This window comes from Vulpes lagopus, chromosome 22 (assembly GCF_018345385.1).
Source record: "Vulpes lagopus strain Blue_001 chromosome 22, ASM1834538v1, whole genome shotgun sequence".
In the NCBI taxonomy this organism is placed as follows: domain Eukaryota; kingdom Metazoa; phylum Chordata; class Mammalia; order Carnivora; family Canidae; genus Vulpes; species Vulpes lagopus.
The window spans coordinates 11,227,706-11,245,363 of record NC_054845.1 but is presented as its reverse complement, the minus strand read 5'-3'; the positions used below and the strand labels follow the sequence as shown (position 1 = coordinate 11,245,363).

Sequence of the window (17,658 nt, the reverse complement as noted above, 5' to 3'; positions counted from 1 at the left end):
GTCAGCAAATGTTGAAGGTACTGCAGAATGAAAAACGGGCAAGGATTTACACTAACGAAGTCAGTTCTGTTGTCTAAGCATTTCCGTGGACTCTATCCTGTATCTTAAAGTTAAAAGCTCCTTGTAGTTTATATGTTCTGTTAAATTTTGAATGTTGAAGAATTTTAGTTTTAAGTTACTGGCATGAGTTACACAGGTAATATGGCTCTGTTATTTTACTTGTAAAATACAATATAGTTGGTTATATTCTTAAATTATGTGTTTGAACAAAAGAGTTTATATTTAAATAAGTGGCTAATTTTGTGGTCAAACTAAGGTAAGGTACACAGGAAAGCTACTACTTTTGACACATTACTGAGAGAAATTATCCATGTTACCTCCTTTAGTAAAACGGCTTGCTTTTCTTAGCTACAATGGAATTAACTACTTATTCTATTCATTTTCATTTCAATATCTCTTCATTTGAAATTATTTTATAGCCCTCTTCTCTCTCTCTGAATTTTGTCTCCTCTTTCGTTTTCCTGCCTACTCTGTACTTTTTACTTATTACACTTATTCCCCTAAGTTTTTTCAGCCAAGGCTAATCTTTATTTGTTCATTCATTCATTCATTCATTCATGAGAGGCACAGAGAGCGAGCGGCAGAGACACAGGCAGAGGGCGAAGCGGGCTTCCCCCGGAGAGTCTACTGTGGGACTCATCCCTGAACTCCAGGATCACGCCCTAAACAGAAAGCAGAGCTCAACTACTGAGCCATCCAGGCGTCTCCCAAGCCTAATCTTTTAAAATTGAATAGACTGCTTCAGATAAAATAAGTAGATGATGTAAAACTGATTTGTTTGGACTCTAGAGCACATTAGGCCAATATGCTCTTTAATTTTCCTTCCCAAATAGATTTTGCTTATGCTAATATAGTTAATATATGTTTTTTTTAAAAGATATATTTATTTATTCATGAGAGACACAGAGGCAGAGAAGTAGGCAGAGGGAGAAGCAGGCTCCCTGCCGGGAGCCCAATGTGGGATTTGAGGGGGGGGGGCGGGGCAGGCTCCAGGATCATGCCCTGAGCCGAAGGCCGCCACTTAACCTCTTGAGGCACCCAGGCGTCCCAGTTTGTTTCTTGGTACAGTTTTGCAGTTGGAGTTAACTTCTCCTGATAGGCCGTGAGAAGAGAATCTGGAATTCAGAATGTTTAAGGATTTATGGAGAATGAGCTTCTTCAAACTAATAGGAGTTGACCTGAGGGTAATGGTTTCTAGGTTGTTCCTCTGCCCAGCAGCATTAGCAACAATTGGTAACTTGTTAGAAATGCAAATTACAGCCCTAGCCCAGACCTATGGGGTAAAAAGCTGGGAGTGAGGACCCAGCCGGCAGTTAAGTCCTTCTGGTGATTCCTATGTGTGGGGAGGTTTAAGAACCATTACTGTAGGGATATTACAATAAAAGAGATCTTTTTCTTTCTTTTCTTTCTTTCTTTCTTTCTTTCTTTCTTTCTTTCTTTCTTTCTTTCCTTTTCTTTTCTTTTCTTTCTTTTTCTTTTCTTTTCTTTCTTTCTCTTTCTTGATATCTAGTGCGTTGGTGTTTGAAACAGTAATTGACTTAGGATTTTTTTTTTTTTTTTGCTTAATAGATGTAGCAGAGAAAACGTTCTTTATATTCTCAAGTGCAGATTTTGTACTGAGAGTGGTGGGTACTCATTAAAAAAAAGTAATTAAAATAGCATATAGGAACTTTTATCTTTAAATGTACTTTTTTTTTCAGGAGGCAAAACCTTCAACTGAGGACTTGGGGGATAAGAAGGAAGGAGAATACATTAAACTCAAAGTCATTGGACAGGTGAGTTTCATTATTTTTCTTGTTTAACTCTCTAAAGTGTAATTTCTGACACAGGAAAAATTATTTATCTTTTTTTTTCTTTTTAATTTTTTTTTATAAATAAATTAATTTTTATTGGTGTTCAATTTACCAACATACAGAAAAACACCCAGTGCTCATCCCGTCAAGTGTTCCCCTCAGTGCCCGTCACCCATTCCCCGGAAAAATTATTTAAAAGGCAAATTATTTAATGGCATTTTGGGGGCAGCCCAGGTGGCTCAGGGGTTTAGCGCCGCCTTCGGCCCAGGGCGTGACCCTGGAGATCACAGATCGAGTCCCACATCAGGCTCCCTGCATGGAGCCTGCTTCTCCCTCTGTCTGTGTCTCTGCCTCTCTCTCTGTCTCTCATGAATAAATAAATAAAATCTTTTAAAAAAATGGCATTTTGGGGGGCATCTGGGTGGCTCAGTCACTTAAGTGTCTGACTTCAGCTTGGGTCATGATCTTGGGATCCTGGGATCCAGCCAGCCTCGGACTTCCCTTCCGTGGGGAGTCTGCTTGTTCCTCTTCCTCTGCCTCCCACTCCTGCATGCACATGCTCTTTCTCAAATAATTAAAATCTTTAGAATAAAAATGGCATTTTCACTTACTACATATGCACCTGTTGTTGAAGTTAGAAAAAACTGATAGTGTATTATTGATCTGCTAGACATATTTAGATTATCTTAATTTCTCCAAATATAAAAACATTTCTCAAAAAAAAAAAAAAAACATTTCTCTTGGTTAGCATCTTCAGTGGCAAATATAGTAAATGCTATTGAGTGATAAAGCTAAGACCAACCTTAAAGGGCCTCTCAGCCCTTTTCCTGACTCCTTTCTCTTTCCTGGCATTTCTTTTTCCTTGTACTGTATCTTTATTGACCTTTTTTGAGATGTTAACTGATAATTAAGATTAGTTGAAAATTGTTGGAGAAATGAATCTTCATACAATAATCCCCCATTATCTGTGGGGATATATTCCAAGAATCCACTGGATACTTGCAACCATGGACAGTACTGAACCCTGTATTTATTGTGTTTTTTTCCTGTACATATATACCTCTGTAAAGTTTAATTTGTACATTAGGCTCTGTAAGAGGTTAGCAATAATAGCTAATAATAAAATAGAACAATTATAATTATTGTAATAGAAGTTATGTGAATGTGATATCTCTCTCAAAATATCTTATTACTGTACTCACCCTTGTGATGATGTGAGATGATAAAATGCATATGTGATGAGATGAAGTGAGGTAAGTGAAGTAGGCATTGTGATGTAGTAGGCTACTACATTTAGATTTTTGTATGCACATAATCCTTTTTCTGTTTATGATTATCTTATTTTGAAAAATTTTAGTATTTCACATACTATAAAAATCACCATTTTATTTATTTATTAAATAATTCATTTATTATTTTAAAATATTTTATTATTTATTTGAGAGAGAAAAAGAGAGAGATCCTGGGGTGGGCAGGGAAGGAGTAGAGGGAGAGAGACAAACAGACTCTGTATTGAGCCTGATTGGGGCTCGGTCCCAGTACTCCAAGATCATGACCTGAGCTAAAACCAAGAGTTGGGCACTTAACTGAGCCATCCAGGTGCCAAGAGTTTATTTATTTTTATTTTTTATTTTTAAAAACGATTTATTTATTTATTTGAGACAGTGTCCATGTGTGGGAGCAGGTGGAGGGGCAGAGGGAGGAGGAGACAAGTAGACCCCCTGCTGAGCAGGGAGCCCAACACAGGACTCATCCCAGGACCCTGAGACCATGACTTGAGCTGAAATCAAAAGTTGGCCACCCAGTTGAGCCACTCAGGTGTCCCCAACGTTCATTTATTTTTTAAAGTAATTTCTGTACCCAATATGGGACTCAAACCTTCAACCTCAAGATTAAGTGTTGCGTGCTCTACTGGCTGAGCCAGCCAGGGACCCCAAAAATCACTATTTAAAGTGTATAATTCAGTGACTTTTGTAATGCTGTGCAACCATTACCACTATTTAGTTCCAGAACATTTTCATCATCCCAGAAAGACATGCTGTACTCCTTAGCAGTACTTCCTATTCTCCTCTCCCCCACCAACCCCTAGCAACCACTAATCTATTTTTTGTTTGTGGATTTGCCTATTCTGGACATTTCATATAAATGGGATCATATGATATATGGCCTTTTATGTCTGGCTTCTTTCATTTAGTATATTTTCAATTTTTCTCTAAGTTGCAGCATGAACCAGTATTTTATTCCTTTTTATGGCTGAATAATATTTCATTGTATGGATATACCACAGTTTGTTATCCATTTGTCAGTTAGTGAACCTTTGGGTTGTTTCCTCATTTTAGTTATAAGTAACATTGCTCTGAACATTCATGTATAAGTTTTTGTGTGGATTTATGTGTTTGATTCTCTTGGATATATATCTAGGTGTGGAATTATTGGGTCTAATATAGTGGACTTTAACTTTTTGAGGAACTGCCAAACTGTCTTCAGTAGTGGCTTTAAAATTTTACATTCCCAGGGAATCCCTGGGTGGCTCAGCGGTTTAGCACTTGCCTTTGGCCCAGGGCGCGATCCTGGAGTTCCGGGATCCAGGAAGCCTGCTTCTCCCTCTGCCTGTATCTCTGCCTCTGTCTCTCTCTCTGTATCATGAATCCATTAAAAAAAAAAAAAATCTTAAAATTTTACATTCCCAGCAGCAGTGTCTGAAGGTGTAGTTTTTCCATGTTCTGGCTAGTACTTGTTATCTTTTTTTTTCTTTTAAAGATTTTATTTATTTATTCATGAGAGATACAGAGAGACAGGCAGAGATATAGGCAGAGGGAGGAGCAGACTCCTTGTGGGGAGCCCGATGTGGGACTTGATTCCAGGACTCCGGTATTAAGACCTGAGCCAAAGGCAGACACTCAACCACTGAGCCACCCAGGTGCCCTCTATCATTTTTTATTATAGTTGCCCTGGTGTGTGTGAACTGGTATCTCATTGTGCTATATATGTATGTAATCTCTACACCTAACATGGGGCTCGAATTCATGACCCTGAGATTAAGAGTCACATGCTCTTCCAAATGAACCAGCCAGGTACCCCTCATTGTGCCTTTGATTTGGATTCCCCTAATGGCTAATAACGTTGAACATCTTTTCTTTCTTTTTTTTTTTTTTAATTTATTTATGATAGTCACAGAGAGAGAGAGAGACAGAGAGAGAGAGAGAGAGAGAGAGAGAGGCAGAGACACAGGCAGAGGGAGAAGCAGGCTCCATGCACCGGGAGCCAGACGTGGGACTCGATCCCGGGTCTCCAGGATCGCGCCCTGGGCCAAAGGCAGGCGCCAAACCACTGCGCCACCCAGAGATCCCACGTTGAGCATCTTTTCATGTTCTTCCTGGCCATTTGTACTTCTTTGAAGAAATGTCTATTCAGATCTTTTGTCCATTTTTGAATTGGATTATTCTTTTTATTTTTGAGTTATAAGAATTCTTTATTTATTCTGGATATTAGACCCTTATAGATGGTTTGCAAATATTTTCTCCCATCTTTGCGTTGTCTTTTCACTTTCTTGGGTATCGTATCCTTTGCAGCACAGTTTCTGATTTTGATGAATTATTCTTTTCTTGCTGTGGCTTTGGAGTCATATGTAAGAAACTGTTGCCTTGGAACACTTGGGTGGCTCACTTAAGTTTCTGCCTTCGGCCCAGGGCATGATCCTGGAGTCCTGGGTCAAGTCCCAGATCGGGCTCCCTGCCCGATGAGCCTCCTTCTCCCTCTGCCTATGTCTCTGCCTTTCTCTCTCTGTGTCTCTCATGAATAAATAAATAAAATCTTTAAAAAAAAAAAACAAAACAAAGCAGTTGCCTAATCCGGGTCAGAAATATTTCTACTTACAGATTTTTCTAAAATTGTTTAGGGTTTTAAGTTCTTACACTAAAGTTTTGATGATTTTGAGTACTTTTTGTGTGGGTTTGAGATAGATTCTAACTTTTCTTTTGTATTTGTCCTAGACTTTTGGTTGAAAGTTTGTCCTTTTCTCATTGAGTTAATTGCCATCCTTGTAAAAAGTCAACTGACTATAGATATATGTGGTTTTATTTTTAGGCTGTCAGTTCTATGCCATTGATATATATGTCCTATGCCATGAATTACCTTTTTAAGAATTACTGATTTGTAGGAATTCTTTGTTCTCTTGATTTTTCTTGTCAGTATCTGTTATGAATATTTTCTCTAGTATCCCTTAACTGTGGAGTGACGAGTTATCAATTATCAGTGTCCTTTTTCTGTGGCTTCTAGGCCAAAGTCTTGATTTAGAATACAGATTTCTCAGTGTCAAGGTTAGGGAAAAAAGTCTCAAAAGAGAAAATGGTAAAAAAAAATTTTTTTTTTAATGCTCGCTCTTTAATGCATCTGGAAACAATTTTAGTGTATGGCATGACGTATGCTATAGAAATTTCATCTATTTGTGTGAAATTATCCATAGGAAGATAATTTTTTTTAAAGAATTTATTTATTTATTTTATTTATTTATTTATGAATGACACATAGAGAGAAGCAGAGACATTAGAAGAAGGAGTATCAGGCTCCATGCAGAGAACCTGATGCCAGACTCCAGGATCATGCCCTGGGCTGAAGGCAGGTGCTCAGCCGCTCGCTGAGCCCACCCAGGTGTCCCGAGAATTTGTATTTCTTTATAGTCACAAACAAGAATTATAAACATGCAAAAAGAAAAAAAAAAACGAATTATAAATGTGCAACCTCCACTAAATTGCATTTGTGAATATGATATGTAATTATAAGGATTGGCTTTGAAATTTTACCAGTTTTATTTTCTGATGGTTGCTTGATAGTTTGACAGTCTAGGTAGAAGAAAAGAATCTGTGGATCTATAAATCAATTTGACTCACTCAGGTTCTTATTCATTTTACTCATATGAGAGAAATAGGACTTTTAGGGTGACTTTCTGACAAAAATGAGTTTCTGGTCTGTTATTTTATGATATATATGTCTCTTTTGTAGGTTTGGCCACCTTTACACTTTAGTTGTGTGAGGGGGGTACTTTTGTTTTTCAGTTGCTTTTGGGTGTTTGTGATAGTTCAACTTTCTTTATTTTGAAAATAGAATAGATATGCAATTATGAAGGAATGCATTCTTTGACATACATGCTTTTATTTAAACTGCTAATTTTTGGGCAGCCCTGGTGGCGCAGCAGTTTAGCGCCGCCTGCCAACGTGGGGTGTGATCCTGGAGACCTGGGATTGGGTCCCACATCGGGCTTCCTGTATGGAGCCTGCTTCTCTCTCTGCCTGTGTCTCTGCCCCTCTCTCTCTGTCTCTATGAATAAATAAAATCTTAAAAAAAAATAAAAATAAACTGCTAATTTTAACATCCAAGACATTGTTTTATTAAGTTTCTTTTGAAATGGACATGAAGTAACTTTGAGGATGATTAGAGTGTTTTTGTTTTTGTTTAAAGATTTTATTTATTTATTCATGAGACACATAGGGAGAGAGGCAGAGAGAGAAGCAGGCTCCATGCAGGGAGCCTGATGTGGGACTCGATCCCCGGACTCCAGGACCATGCCCCGAGCCAAAGGCAGATGCTCAGCTGCTGAGCCATCCAGATGTTCCTGATTAGAGTGTTTTTTTTTTTTTTAATTTTTATTTATTTATGATAGTCACAGAGAGAGAAAGAGAGAGAGGCAGAGACACAGGCAGAGGGAGAAGCAGGCTCCATGCACTGGGAGCCTGATGTGGGATTCGATCCCAGGTCTCCAGGATCGCGCCCTGGGCCAAAGGCAGGCGCCAAACCGCTGCGCCACCCAGGGATCCCCTGATTAGAGTGTCTTAATAAACTCTGTTAGGAATGTTAAAAAGAATATTTTGGGGATGCCTAGGTGGCTCAGCGGTTGAGTGCCTGCCTTCAGCCCAGGGCATGATCTTGGAGTCTGGGGATTGAGTCCCACATTGGGCTCCGGGTATGGAGCCTGCTTCTCCCTCTGCCTGTGTCTCTGCCTCTCTTTCTCTGTCTCTCACGAATAAATAAATAAAATCTTAAAGAATATATATATATTTTTGGTGGAAGTATAAGTGATAGGGTTTATGTTTCTATTTGTAGTTTCTGTGTAATTAAATGATTTGTTTCAAGCAGAGCAAATAGTTTACACAAAGGGATAATTATTTTTCTTTTATCTCCTTAGGATAGCAGTGAGATTCATTTCAAAGTGAAAATGACAACACATCTCAAGAAACTCAAAGAATCATACTGTCAAAGACAGGTTTGTATGTTATGGTATAAATACAATGCTTTATATGTCGTTAATTTTTCTTGTAAGGAAAATTGTCAAAAGAAAAATCTTTTATTATTTTCACCATTAGCATATCAAGGAGAAAACTCCTTATACCTTGTTTAATTGCCTTTTTCCCATTGTGGCCCATTTCAAAATTTGAATTCATAAGGTATGTGGAATTATTTTGAAAAGCAACTCAGAGTTGTAAAGATAGCTATATGAATGTTTCTATCTTAATGGCTCACCAGTATATAGAACAGTAAAGGCGATTTTTGGTGATCACTGTGAAATTTCCTTGTTTTTAATCATGCCTGGTTAGCCATATGTTAAACTTAAGTACTAATATTATCTTTGTAAATAGTACTACAGATTACTGCTAATTGCATTCTGTTTTCAACATCAAGGGATTTTCTTTTTTTTTTCTTTTTTTAAATCATAAAGGAGGCTTGTTTATACAGATTCTCAAATTCTGGTCTTCGTAAGCTCAATTTATTAGAGCAATAACGAATTCCTTTAATCTACTTAGATTGAAAGTCAGTGTCTACCACTGTCTGACTGTGGGGTCTTAGACAAGTTATATGCCTTGTTTCTCCCTTAGTAGAGGGGGAACGTTACCTACATCATGCAGATGACCTACACAAAGCTCTTAACATGAGGCTTAAAAATGCTCAATAAGTGTTAATCATTATTAATGAAATAGAAAATGTAATTGAAATTAGTATATGTAGGAGACAACTAAGATCTTAATAATGGAATCATATTACATGATATTAACTTAGATAATACAGGTTTTATTTTTAGAAGGTTTGCTTTTTTATAGTTTAAATTTGTAACCAGCATAAAATAAAAATCATTTCTGCCAGAAGAGATCACTTAGGTGTTAAGATAAGTAAAACAAACATTTGTCTCTGTTTTTTTTTTTTTGTCTCTGTTTTTGATGTTAGTTGCTAAACTCAGTAATATTCGATTAATAGGGGTTCAGTTAGTTCACATTTTAATAATATTGCTGGAAGCTAAAATGGAGATGTTCACAGGGAAGTGCACTCTGCACTGAGAGGCATTGTCACTTAATCCTCATAGCACCTAGTCTTTTCACCCCATCTATAGATGATGGAGTTGATTATTGAGGCAAAACAATACAAAGTAAAGAGTTAAATCACAATGCTAAAGTGAAAACTAAACTTTGATCCAAGATGAAGGTGCTAGGTTTGGGGAGGTAAAAAAAAAAAAAAGAATCAATTTAGAATCATTTCCAACTTTCTCATTTGTGCTTCAGAGTATACTTTATAGTCTTTAGAAAAAGTTTTTATGCTTCACAGAGGTTTGATAATCTTTTTATTTACTTATCTACAAGGAATAGGAAATTTCATTTATCTGAAATATGTAAGACTTACCCGATAGAGATTGAAAAGTATATAAATATTTATCAAATCATTTTTACATTTTGATGTTATAGATTGGTTTCTATAGAAACTTCTTTGACCCCAACACAAGATAAAGTCCATGTCATCACAGGTTTACTGTAGCTTTCCTGGCTAGCTACTGTGCTTTACTAAATTTCTGTGATTTAAAACTAATTTTGTAAAAAAAAAAAAATAAAAAAAAAATAAAACTAATTTTGTTTAAAACTAATTTAGCTTGTATGGTTGGAAACTAGTGAGAGTGCTCATCCAATTTCTGATTTTATCTTTTATGTTAGCTTAGAGATTTTAGAGGAATCCGGATAGAATAGTGGTTAAGAGCATAAGCTTAGGAACACATTGGGCCTTAAATTGCTGTCTAGCTTATATACCCTCTCCATGCCTTAGATTCTTTAGCTGTAAAATGAAGGTAAGGTGATAGTACCTACCATTCCAGGGTTGTTGCGATGAACATTATGATTATATATGTGAAATACTTGGTATAGGGAGAGCCTAGCAAATAAGTGGTGCTCAACAAATGGTAATTATGATAGAATAGATATATCTAGCTTTATGTTCAATGCATTCTATTGAAGCTTTCATACTTGCTTTTTGTGCATCAAAGTTCCTAGTATATGTTTTAAGATTTGTGTGTGTGTGTGTGTGTGTGTGTGTGTGTGTGTATATATATATATATATATATGTTTTGCTTTTTTGTTTTTTTACTTTTTTAGGGAGTTCCAATGAATTCACTCAGGTTTCTCTTTGAAGGTCAGAGAATTGCTGATAATCACACTCCAAAAGAAGTGAGTCTAATTTCTTCTTTGAGTGAAGAAAAATGTTAAATCCTGCATTGAATGATTTGGTTCCCTTGTATTAAGCTACCCTTTTCTTGAACATTATCTGATTTAGGTGGTATATCATTTGTCAGAAAAAGTCTTTTGAGTTGAACTTTCTGTATATTGCCTTAAAAAGTGCCAATAAAAAGAGAGGTGGTGGGGTTTCTGGCTGGTTTAGTGGGTAGAGCATGCAGCTCTTGATCTCAGGGTTGTGTATTTGAGCCCCATTTTGGGTATAGAGATTACTTAAAATCTTAGATGGAAAGTGGGAATTGAGTATTGCAATTGTCTTAAGGCACATTTTGTTTTAAAGAGGAACAAGTATTCCTCAAATTTGGCAAATTTTTGGTGCACTTTCATGGTGATGGTGACCTTTTATGGTTCAATTTTGACATTTGACCCATTTTGAGAACTTAATATAGAAGTTTAGTATATATTAATATATTTGGCTCTGTCACCCTGATTTGTGTTTTTTAATGCTTCGGTGTCTTTAATTGTTTCATTGTATGGACTCTTTGTTTATATATCCCCCCTCCCCTGAGAGGTATCTGAAAGTAATAAAGTGTGGGAGAGAGTATGTATGTGTGTGTGCTTTTATATTTATACAGATTTCCCCCTCCAAATACAAGATAACATTTTTGATATTTCTGATAGTCGGAATGATGATGTATTGTTATTCATTTTTTATTTTGAAACATTTCAAACTTAGAGTTGTTATAAGCCTAGTATATAATATTATCCCATATAACTTTTTCATTAGATTCACCTGTTTTTAATGTTATGATACATTTGCTTTATCACTTTTTCTGTATACACATATTATTAGTGGTAAATCACTTGAGGTTAATTTACAGATATGACCTTTTACCCTTAAATATTTTAGTTACCCCCAAAGAGCCACAGTTAAATTATCAAATATAGGAGACTTGACATTGCTACAGTACTCTTATTGAATATGCAGTCAAATAGACTTTTCTATTTATCCCAGTAAGGTCCCTTTATAGCCTTTTTATTTATTATTATTATTTTTTTATTTTAAAGATTTTATTTATTCACGAGAGAGAGAGAGAGAGGCAGACACAGGCAGAGGGAGTAGCAGGGGAGTAGCAGGCTCCATGCAGGGAGACTGACGTGGGATTCGATCCCCGGTCTCCAGGATCACACCCTGGGCCAAAGGTGGCGCCAAACTGCTGAGCCACCTGGGCTGCTCTCTTTATAGCCTTTAAAAAAAAAAACTTGACCTAGGATCTCATCTAGGATTAGTGTCTTCTAACTAGTTATTATCCTTCTTTGGCTTCCTTTGATCTGGAACAGTTAGTCTTTGTTTTAAATCACACTGACATTTTTTTAAAGAGTTCAGGCCATGTTTTAGAATGTCCTTCAGTTTGGGTTTGTCTGATGTTGCCTCATGATTAGATTCAGTTTTGTATTTTTGGTAGTAGCAGTACAGAGTGAAGCTATGTACTTCTAAGTGCATCACATCAGGAAGTACAGGATGTTCATTTGTTTTGTTATGAGTAACATTAACTTTGGTCAACTTTAGTCAAGGTGGCAACTGGCAGATTTATTCATTATAAAAAGTTATTTTCCTTTTATTTTTTTTTATTTTTTATTTTTTATTTTTTTTCCTTTTAAATTAATAAGTAATTTCTGGGGAGATACTTTGAAATTGTGATTATTCTTTAAATATTGGCCAGTGGTGGCCTCTTCAAGTTGGTGTCTGTGTTCTTTTTTGATATGTCTCCCTTCTTTTTTCAAGTTTTTATTTTGAAATAATTTCCATCTTACAGGAAACTTGCAAGAATGGTACTAAAAATTTTACTCTCTTCTACCTAGATTGGCTTTTAAATTTTTGCTACCTTTAGTTATTTCTTTCTGCCCGTGTATATGTGCATTTATTACCAGAACCACTTGGGAGTAGGTTGCAGACACCACTGTCATTAGTAAATGATACTTGATACTACTTGATAGTGTGTATTTCTTAAGATCAAGTAGATTGTTTTACATAACCATAGTACTCTATCAAATTCAGGACACTTAACACTGTTAGAATACTTTACAACCTAATTTTATCATTTGTCCTAATTACATCTCCTATAACAAATTTTCTCCTCCATCACATGATCCAGTTCAGTATTAAGATTTTTTATTTAGGTTTCTCTTTAATCATCTTTAATTTAGAACAGTTCCTCAGCCTTTCTTTGTCTTTCATAACATTTACATTGTTAAAGGGTACAAACCAGTTATTTTCTAGAAAGTCCCTCAATTTGGTCTGGTCTATTTCCTCGTGATTAGATTCAGGTTATGCATTTTGGGCTGGAATACTACATAAATGGTGATGTGTCTGTCTTAGAATGTAATATCTGGAGTATACAAAGTCAGTCCCTTATTGATAATGTTTATTTTTATCACTCAATTTAACTTTTTTTTTTTTTATTACAGTGTAATTGTTATTTTTCCTGTTGTAATTAGTGGAAACATACTTTGAAACTATGAAACTACATGAATATCCTCTTTGTCATCAAACTTTCCCCTGGTTTAGTATCCACCTACTTTTTTTTTTTTATAACTTTTTTTAAAGATTTTATTTATTTATTCATGAAAGACACACAGAAATAGAGAGAGGCAGAGAGAGAAGCAGGCTTCATGCCAGGAGCCCGATGTGGGACTCGATCCCAGAACTCCAGGATCACGCCCTGAGCCAAAGGCAGGCGCCAAACCACTGAGCCACCGGGATCCCTCCACCTACTTTCTTGAGTACTTTTTTTCTTTTCTTTTAAGTTATCTCTACACCCAACATAGAGCTTGAACTCTCAACCCTGAGATGGAGTCTCATGTTCCACTGAGCCAGCCCGGTGCTCCTTGAGTACTTTCTTAATGTTTGGCACAATAAGATGTTTCAAACTCATCTTGTATTTTCCCTGTCCTTTTTTTTTTTTTTTTTTTTAAAGATTTTATTTATTTATTCATGATAGACGTAGAGAGAGAGACAGAGACACAGGCAGAGGGAGAAGCAGGCTCCATGCCGGGAGCCTGATGCGGAGCTCGATCCTGGGGCTCTAGGACCACGCCCCGGGCCAAAGGCAGGTACTAAACCACTGAGCCACCCAGGGATCCCCGTATTTTCCCTGGCCTTATTTGATATAATCTCCACTTGATTTTAGCCAAAAGGCTGAGAAGTGATAATTTGATAAAATCTCTACAACACAGTAGATATTGACTATATTTAAGTGCCACATTCCTCAATGTCATTGAAGCTGACTGCTTCATATTTTCCATAACTGGAGGATATGTGGTGCCTCCCCAACTTAAAGGTTTCTTGTAATGTTGCATTTTATTCCTTGCAATCTTTACAGGCTATATACGCAACTAAAATTAAGTTTTGGGGCACGTGGCTGTCTAAATCAGTTGAACATGTGATTCTTGATCTTGGAGTTGTGAGTTCGAGCCCCGCGTTGGGTGTAGATGTTACTTAAGGATAAATCTTTAAAAAAAAAAAAAAAAAGGATAAAATCTTTAAATAAAGTTCTAACAGCATCTTTAATAATTATTTTAATATACAAATATACACCACAACCAAGATATCCATAACACTAGAGGCAGTGTAATCACTTAAAAAGTCCTAAATCCATGTGTGTGTGTGTGTGTGTGTGTGTGTGTGTTTTAAGATGTATTTATTAGAGGGGTGCCTGGATGTCTCAGTGGGTTAAGCATCTGCCTTTGGCTCAGGTCATGATCCCAAGGTCTTGGGATTAAGCCCCATGTTGTTGGGCTCTGCTCAGCAGGGAGTCTGCTTCTCCCTCTGCCTGCCGTTCTGCCTACCTGAAAGCCCTCACTCACACTGTCAAATAAATAAAATCTTAAAAAAAAAAAAAAAGATAGCATGAGCATGGGGAGGAGGGACTGGAGGAGAGGGAGAAAGAATCTAAGAATCTCAAGTAGATTTCAGCTGAGTGTGGAGCCCAAACATGGGGCTTGATCTCACAATTCTGAGATCATGACCTGAACTGAAACCAAGAGTTGGATGCTCAACCGACTGAGCCACCCAGGCACCCCTGTCTGTTTTATTTTTAGATTTCTTACTCTTTTCACATTTTGTAATTCACCAAAAATATCACCTATAACTTTTCTCATTAGAGATTACTGATTTTAGACTTCCTTTTATTTTTCATTTGCTTTTGTGATCCACTGTAATTTATTGGAAACTATACTAGTTTTTGTTTTCAGTCTGCCTGTTAACAATGCTTCTGAACCCTGACTGCACACCAGAATCAACAAATTGATGTTCCTTTACCCTCACTGAGGGTGATACCTGGATTTCTGTGGGACACCATGCCCCCTTACGTACTCTTTTCTTTTTTAAATAAAGAATATTCATAGTTGAAAATAATAAAAAGCAAACTACCAGAGTATATGAAATGGAAAGTAAACATATTCTGATTATCTCTGCATTCCTATTTCTCAGAGGCAGCCATTGTTAATAGTGTCTTTAAGAAAAAATTCTAGAATATTTCAGTGCATATAGGACACATCAAAAAAACAAAACACCAAAACAACCACACTATTAATTGCCTTTGTTTTGCTTAGCATTCTGTAAAAGGCATTTTGAAGGACCCCCTTTTTTTCTTTAAGGATTGAGAGGGGCTAGGCTGACAAATCTAGCTTGTAAAATTGGAGTTACCAAGTAAGAGTAGATGTCTAGATAACGTTTCTTTTTTTTTTTAATTTTTATTTATTTATGATAGTCACACAGAGAGAGAGAGAGAGGCAGAGACACAGGCAGAGGGAGAAGCAGGCTCCATGCACCGGGAGCCCGATGTGGGATTCGATCCCGGGTCTCCAGGATCGTGCCCTGGGCCAAAGGCAGGCGCAAAACCGCTGCGCCACCCAGGGATCCCATAGATAACGTTTCTACATTCAGAGTGGTCACTATCAAAATAGTAAACTGCCAGAAGGAATTATAGATGACAAAGCCAACCACTTCAAAATGAATCCCTAGGCAGTATTTTTCTAACTAAAACCACCTATATATATATATATATTTTAAAGATTTTATTTATTCATGAGAGACACAGAGAGACAGGCAGAGACACAGGCAGAGGGAGAAGCAGGCTCCATACAGGGAGCCCGATGTGGGACTGGATCCCAGGTCTCCAGGATCACGCCCTGGGCTGAAGGTGGCGCTAAACCGCTGAGCCACCAGGGCTGCCCAAAACCACATATTTTAAAGTGAGATCAAGTTTTTTGAAATAAAGAGATTCTATCAAGTATCTTGATTCTATCAAGTAATTACATCTAAAAGTAAAATGGTTTTCTGGAAGATACACCATCAAACTATTGTTTAAACTATGAAATACATGTTTCATTAGATTTAAAACTCCTTTGAGGTATTTTTAAAAAACACACTTTAGGGATGCCTGGGTGGCTTCGTGTGTTAAGTGTCCAACTCTTGATTTCAGCTCAGGTCATGATCTCAGGGTTGTGAGATTGAGCCCCATGTCGGGCTCCATGCTGAGCCTGCTTAAAATTCTCTGTCTCCCTCTCCCTCTGCCCCTCTTCTCACCCCCGACCTTGCTCATGTATGCATGGTATGCTCTAAAAAAAATAAAAAATAAAAAACACTTTATATGCTGAATAGACTGGGAGGTGAACTGGCTCAGCAGGGTTAGATGAATGACTTCACAGCCAGAATCAGGAGGAAAGACATACCGCTATGTTCTTTAGATTAAAGGAAACCCAGGGACGCGTGGGTGGCTTAGCGGTTGGGCATTTGCCTTTGGCTCAGGGTGTGATCCTGGATTCCCAGGATTGAGTCCTGCACTGGTCTCCTTGCATGGAGCCTGCTTCTCTTCCCTCTACCTGTGTCTCTGCCTCTATCTCTGGGTCTCTCATGAATAAATAAATAAATAAAATCTTAAAAAAAAAATAGGAAACCCAGATTCTTAATCTTAGAGCAGGGTAACTATGGATCACTTCTGTATCTTTTTGCATTTTAAAACAATGGCCACATAATTGCAGCCAATGAAAAAATTAGTGCTTTTATATTCTAACATATTTTTTTATCCTCTTACAGCTGGGAATGGAGGAAGAAGATGTGATTGAAGTTTATCAGGAACAAACAGGGGGTCATTCAACGATTTAGATATTCTTTTTATTTTTTTTCTTTACCCTCAATCCTTTTTTATTTTTAAAAATAGTTCTTTTGTAATGTGGTGTTCAAAACGGAATTGAAAACTGGCACCCCATCTCTTTAAAACATCTGGTAATTTGAATTCTAGTGCCCATTATTCATTATCACTTGTTTTCATTGTGCTGATTTTTGGTGATCAAACCTCAGCCCCCTTCATATTGCCCTTTCCTTTTTAAAAATTACATGTGTGCACAGAGAGGCCACCTTTTCCAGGACTGTGCATTTTCAGGCTTGTGATAAATAAGATCGACCAATACAAGTGTTCATGATGACTTTCCAATTGGCCCTGAAGTTCTAGCATGTGATTGCTTCACTCCTGGACTATGACTTTCAGTGGGAGATGGAAGTTTTTCAGAGAACTGAACTGTGGAAAAATGACCTTTCCTTAACTTGAAGCTTCTTTTAAAATTTGAGGGTCTGGACCAAAAGAAGAGAAATATCAGGCTGGAGTCGAGAAGACAGAGATGATGAGAGTAAATGACTAACTCCAAAGATGGCTTCACTGAAGAGAAAGCATTTTAAGATAAAAGTCTTGTCAGAAGATCCCAGAAAAGTTCTAATTTTCATTAGCAGTTAATAAAGTTATTCATGCAGAAGTGTATTCAACAGAACACTGCTCTTTTTGATTTTATTTGTACTTTTTGGCCTGGGATATGGGTTTTAAATGGACATTGTCTGTACCAGCTTCATTAAAATAAACAAAATATTTGTAAAAACCGTACTAATGTTCATTTTATTTTTAATTGTATAGAAAGAAAAAAGAAAATGCCTAAAAGTTTTCTTGCATAATACTGGAAATTATTGTTTGTACATGGTACAAATAAATTTTTCAGTACTGTACAGTGATGATGATCATGACTTTGAAGCACTGAAAGCTACTGAAGTGCCTTTGAATTAAGGATTTAATTAAGGCCACGCTACCTTCTTAAATACTCAGTGTTCTGTTTTTTTTGTTTTTTTTTTTAACTTGATATTCTTGTATGGTGCATATCTATGATATAGTTACCCAGTCATGTTGAATAAATGGGCATGCCAAAAATTAATTGATTCATATTGATAATTCTAAGTTTTTCCTTTAACAATTTACAGAATGTTTTCTGCTTAG

At 36.8% G+C, this 17,658-nt stretch overlaps 1 protein-coding gene across 1 annotated transcript in view; it reads left to right on the top strand.

Annotated features, from left to right (window-relative positions):
* Positions 1-17,274, top strand: part of SUMO1 (small ubiquitin like modifier 1) — a 29,452-nt gene extending 12,178 nt beyond the window's left edge. The window contains exons 2-5 of the mRNA XM_041737471.1: positions 1,761-1,835; positions 8,035-8,112; positions 10,259-10,330; positions 16,437-17,274. Of these exons, the coding sequence (XP_041593405.1) occupies positions 1,761-1,835; positions 8,035-8,112; positions 10,259-10,330; positions 16,437-16,505 (294 nt within the window). The 3' untranslated portion in view covers positions 16,506-17,274. The remainder of the gene's footprint in view (positions 1-1,760; positions 1,836-8,034; positions 8,113-10,258; positions 10,331-16,436) is intronic.
* Positions 17,275-17,658: the final 384 nt, after the last annotated feature.